The sequence below is a fragment of the Panicum hallii genome, chromosome 5 (assembly GCF_002211085.1).
Source record: "Panicum hallii strain FIL2 chromosome 5, PHallii_v3.1, whole genome shotgun sequence".
Classification (NCBI taxonomy): Eukaryota; Viridiplantae; Streptophyta; class Magnoliopsida; order Poales; family Poaceae; genus Panicum; species Panicum hallii.
Window position 1 is genome coordinate 38,836,164 of NC_038046.1, and position 5,590 is coordinate 38,841,753.

Below are 5,590 nucleotides of genomic sequence, written 5' to 3' on the forward strand. Positions count from 1 at the left end.
AGTTCACTTTGTGATGAAAGCTTAGTCTGTAGTTTTGCTTCACTATTGCAACCTAGGACCATGTCTCATGAATTTCTACCGTTCATTTTACACAAAATTTACTTTGATGTCTGATCAGAATCGATGTTCTTATTGTTGAATTCTTGTAGAATGAATGTAACTGCTGCATGCCCAAAGCTTAGTGATCGTCTGTATGCTGATAAAAATTCATTACGATGGCAGCTGAGTGCTGATCAAGCTTATTGTGTAATTTCTTACCAGACAGGGTACGTTTGCGATTACTGGACTCATTCTATATTGCGCTCCACCTTCCAGAAATTTTGATAAGCAGACCTAACCTCACAATTCCAAATCTGAGGCAGGATCCAAAAATATGATCCAGAATCTAGACCCTATCAACACAAACATGATTCCACTGCAGTGTTTTTCCGATTTGTTCAATTCAATTCTTAGGAAGACATGCACTCTGGATCTTGGATTCTTGGCTCACAAACCATATTAGTACACAAAAAGATTAACACAATAAGCATATGCCAAATTTATAGGCAGAGTGAACATTGTTTCAAGTCAGCACATAGATATTAAGAAAACACACTGGATGAAAACCCAATCAAATACTAAATCATCTCATCGTTCCGCGGCATCAAGCCAAAATCTTCTTGAACTTGCATTCTCAAATACTACATAATTTGTGCTATATTGCTTCAGCAGGCATGTAACCAAATACTACATAATTTGATTTCTGTGCAAAACACCTGATCAAGATCATCCAAAAAAGGATAACAAGAAGGAATCCCCAGATAAACATCATCAGCACGAGCAGGAATATTATGGACATGCTCTGAAGATATTGACCCCAGGGTGCTAGTCTAGTTGATATGAATGATCTACTGCATAGTTCCGGGGTAGGTGCAACGTCGACTTGCAAGAGGGGATTGAAAATTGGGCCACGATGTACTGAGAAATTTATCGAATCTTAGAAAAGATGCTGGGTGTAAAACCATCTATGTAATCTGAATTAGACAGAAACACCATAAAAATTTTGCCTATTTTGTACGCACAGCTGACAAAAAACACTAATATTATCCTGATGGGTCAAATTTTCATGGTCTGCTCACAATAATAGTACTTGGCTTTCTAAGTACCCTTAACTCCCACTAGTCTCAATTGCAACACAACCAAGCACAGCAGAAGCACATAGATAATCTTAAACAAATAGGACCCTAAAACTAAAACTTTTCCTGATGCGCAGATGGGTACAAGTAGTATCATCCAGATGGCTTATATTTGTCATAGTCTAGACATACGAATGGATCTGATACTTGATTTCCCTGATCCTTTGTCTCCCATACTCCCTAATCGTGGCAACAATCAAGCTAAGAAGACAGAAACCAACAATTTGAAACAAGTTCAATGCAATCCACTGTTACAGATGAAGCATTAATGGATCAAGCATGCTGAACATAAAATTAAAACACATAATTCTCGGATATCTTAGTTCGGACAACAGAAGCATAACTGCTTAAACCATATCTAAGAGCAGTAGTAGGCATCACAAGCCACAGCAAACCAGCACATTACGCCTCAGGCGCTGGCTGCGTGAGGCCGGACTTGGCAAGCAGCTTCCCCAGCGCGTCAGGGGAGCACACCTGGTACTGCACCTCCCCAGGTGGAGGAGCTGCGCCGCGAACGCCCGCGTCGCCGCGCGGGCCTGCTCGGCGCAGGTGGTGAACAGGTCCGCCGTGGGCGCGCCGCCGGGGCCGTTCAGCTTGGACGGGTGGTGGCGCCCGTTGCGGCGGCTGGTGGGGGCGGCGAGCTTCTCCTTGAGGCCGTCCACCTCGGCCTGCTTGGACTGGAGCTGGCGCTGGAGGTCGTCGAGCGTGGCCTCGTACGGCGCGACGGCCTCGCAGAGCGGCGGCGCGGAGGGGTTGGGGCGCGGGATGTGGCCCGCGGCGGCGGAGCGGCGGAAGCGGTCGCGGAGACGCGCGAGGTGGCGGAGCTCGGCGACGACGGCGGCGTCGGCCGCGCGCATTTTGTCGGGGTCCCAGGGGCAGTGCGCGCCCTGGAGCGCGGCGTACGCGCGGCGCTGCCCGGAGACCGCGTCGAACACCTCCGCCATCAGCGCCTCCGCGTCGCGCGCGCGCTCGGCGCCCTGGGCCGCCTTCCGCTCCTCCTGGCTCCCCTCCTCCCAGATCTTGAGCTTCTCCTCCTCCTGCTGTTGCCCCTCCACCTCCACCTCCGCCGCAGAGCTGGATGGCCGCGCAGTAGCCCGCACATCAACGCCGTCGGAGGATGCATATAGCAAAACATCAAAAGCGCAAATTTTTTGCCGTAGGATCCGAACACCACTGAGGGCAAAATTTTTGCCACTTTTGACAAATGGCAAAAATTTTGCCATTTTGCCCTTTTGCTATATGGATCCGAACGCAGCCTTATCTACCGCAGACTGTCATTTTCTCCCACTTTCTTATTCAGTCGGTGCCTCTAGGGTTTCATCTTCCTCTTCCCCACTCTCCGCACCAAGAGGAGAGGGAGTAGAGTGGCCCGTGGAGAAGGAGGACGATGATAAAGACCGCCGCCGCCTAGATCTCTCCGCCGCACCCCCCCTCCTGCCCCTGCATCGAGAGGAGAGGGACCTGTGGAGGAGGAGCACGAGGATGAAGACTCCATCACGCCGATGGGCGGAACGACCATGCCGAGCAAGCATCGTTACCTGCACTACAATATTAATGATTAATGAGCTGTAGGACCAGCCCTTCTACCTACTCTGCAGGGACCCGATGCATAGCCTAGATCCGCCCTTTAGCTCGAAGCTACCTCAAACCGCTGCTTCGCGCGGAGCACCGCCCTTGATACCGGCAGCAAAATCATTATCCTCGTGAAGATTCAAATTAGCTCCCCCTCGGCCTCATGTGGAAAGTTAGCTTATTCCTTAAATTTCTATATTAATTGCTATAGTAGGTAGCAAATTCTGCCAATGCAGCTTGCCATCAAGCCAACTAACCAACTCATCCCGGGCAACTCTATAACAAAACATACTTATAGTTTATAATGATCCAGCGCTACCTGATATGCACTAGTGTTTGCAACTAAGCTATGATTAAGCTCAGCAAGGAACAATCATACCTATAGTTCATGTTACATATCAAATACTTTTCTCATAGATTAATTTCTCTCATAGTTGTGTACGTTTTCATGCATTTGAATTCGTTTGTTTCTTGGATAATCTGTCTTCAATGTTAATGAGCATTGAATAAAGAAACTTAGTTGATGCTAAATATTCTAGTCACACTAGAAAGATTTAATTGTATGTGTTGTATCGTATGCTCCATGTGTTACATGTGTTGTTATACTTATTAAATTTTTCCGATGCAAGTGTTGTATGTGCTGTTTTCTTTATGGTCACGTCATTCATGTGATGTTCATACTTTTTCCACTATTTTACTCCAATTGTTATGCAACATCTACTTTCGACAACCTGCATGTAACTATTTCCACACTATTAAAATTATTTTAGTGCTGACTTATCATGTGCAGGTATACTTCTCCACCTTATTTGCTACAATTGATTTTGTGATTGAGCATGGGACTTCATTTTCCTTAAGGTGACAACTATCATCCTATGTGCTTAATTCATTCGTTTGTTCATACCTCAACATGTTGTATCCATTGCCTTGAACATTGAAGTGCAGCTTAGTCCATCCATTTGTTTTGCCCTTTGCAGTTCTCATCAGTTTGTGCATGTACACAGTCGTGGTTGCAATTGCCCACGCTGGCATCCTCATCAACTTCCTCGTGCTCTCCACCTCCCGCCACACACTACAACCTCTGTTCTAGACGCGGCAAGCCAAGGGCCAAGGCAAGTGTCATGCTCATTACATACTGATGCTTATTTTTTATCTTATTTTTTGTGTGCTACTTGTCCTTGCTAATGTAATACAAGTAGCACACATATCAAATTACACAATACATTTTCACATGGGCATAGATGAGTATCAACCGTGCAATTTGGGACTCGGCAACAATAAAAATCTTCCTGGACCTATGCATAGCTGAGAAGAACTAAATAAATTACAACAAGAGGAGGGTTAACTAGACTAGGATGGCAACACATGTATCGCAATTTCAAAGAGCTGACAGGTGTGAATTATGGCAACAAGCAGATTCAGAACAAACTAACCACCATGAGAAGAACGTTCATTAACTGGCAGGGGCTTCAAACCTAGAGTGGTCTAGGACATGACAAGAATACTAGCGGCGTTACAGCTAATGCATTGGGAGCCCCTGCAAGGGGTATGTGGGTCTACCTTGTGTTTCGTTCATGTTCATTGAACTTGAGTAGCAAATTAATTTTTCCATTGGTGAGATGTATGTTGACCATGTACCATCTGCAGGACACTAGTGAGGAGCCTATTGGGACTCAACCACCCTTTTTAGGAAGAACTCAACAAGCTATTGGACCGCACCATCCAAGACAGGGGGAACATTAATCGGTGTCGAAGGTGTTCGGGAGGCAACACCCACTATTGAGAGTGAGGACACTCCGTCCTTCATGTCACAGGATCCCATTGTTGCATCTAGTGTTGAGCCTTCATCAAAAAAGCCAGTGAGAGAGGAAGTTGCTGACAGCCCTCCTAAAAAGAAGAGTGCCAGCTTGAAATAGTGTATCAGAGATATGTCCAAAACCGTGGCCATGCGGTGCTGCCGCGCCCTTAGCCGTGAGCAAGAGGAGGTTGATCTGGTGAGGCAGATTTTAGATCAAGACGGTATCGAGCAGGTGATTGACCTGTACTGCATGGCAACAAATCTATGCAAGAATGCAGTGAATCGCTGCATCTTCACGACTATGAGAACCAAAGAGGCCCGCATGCATTGGATCAATTTCAGCTGGCAGAACAAGTAGTCCCAAGGATCGGCATCTGCGATGCTACTGTTTACTTGTCGTTAATTTCAAGTGTTGTGGACTTGTCTAGTTGAACTTATTGCTGTTAGGTTTAATTTTCTAAGCATGTAATGTGGCCTATATCCTGAATAATGTGTGTTGCATTGTGTTTTAATTTCTAAATAAGTTGTGGTCTATTTGACGTCTCCCTCACATTACTTAGATAATATTTTGCACTTCGTTGCTGCTAGGTAAGACACATATGGTTTCCATTGATTGCATCATTAAGTAATCAGGTTGAGTTTGGTTTTCTAGGAGACTGGAGGGGGGAGCAGCGGTTGGGAGGCAGGAGCAAGGTGTACGTGGGTCTACCTTCTATTTTGTTCATGTTCATTGAATTTGAGCAGAAAATTAATTTTTCCCATTGGTGAGATGTATGTTAACCATGTACCACCTACAGGACATTAGTGAGGAACATGTTGAGCAGCAGCAGCTGGGAGGCAGGAGCAGGGAGGGGTGACCACCAGCAGCAGTAGTGAGGCACAACCAGCAAGGGGAACCAGCAGCAGCAGAACCTGGGAGGCAGCAACAGGGAGGGGGGACCTGCAGCAGTAGGTATGTTTGCAGGTTCCTGCATAGTTGAGGTGATGCTGTAATGAACTATGTGCAGCTGCTATTTCCTTGTTTTTTAATCCATTCTTACTATCC

At 46.1% G+C, this 5,590-nt stretch overlaps 1 protein-coding gene across 1 annotated transcript; it reads right to left on the minus strand.

The window, feature by feature from the left end:
• Positions 1-1,469: 1,469 nt before the first annotated feature.
• LOC112892639 (protein GRAVITROPIC IN THE LIGHT 1-like) lies at positions 1,470-2,398 on the minus strand. Its single transcript, XM_025959767.1, has 2 exons — positions 1,650-2,398; positions 1,470-1,533 (listed from the first exon to the last, which is right to left on the minus strand). Exons 1-2 carry the CDS (start codon positions 2,396-2,398, stop codon positions 1,470-1,472), a joined length of 813 nt encoding a protein of 270 aa, XP_025815552.1.
• Positions 2,399-5,590: the final 3,192 nt, after the last annotated feature.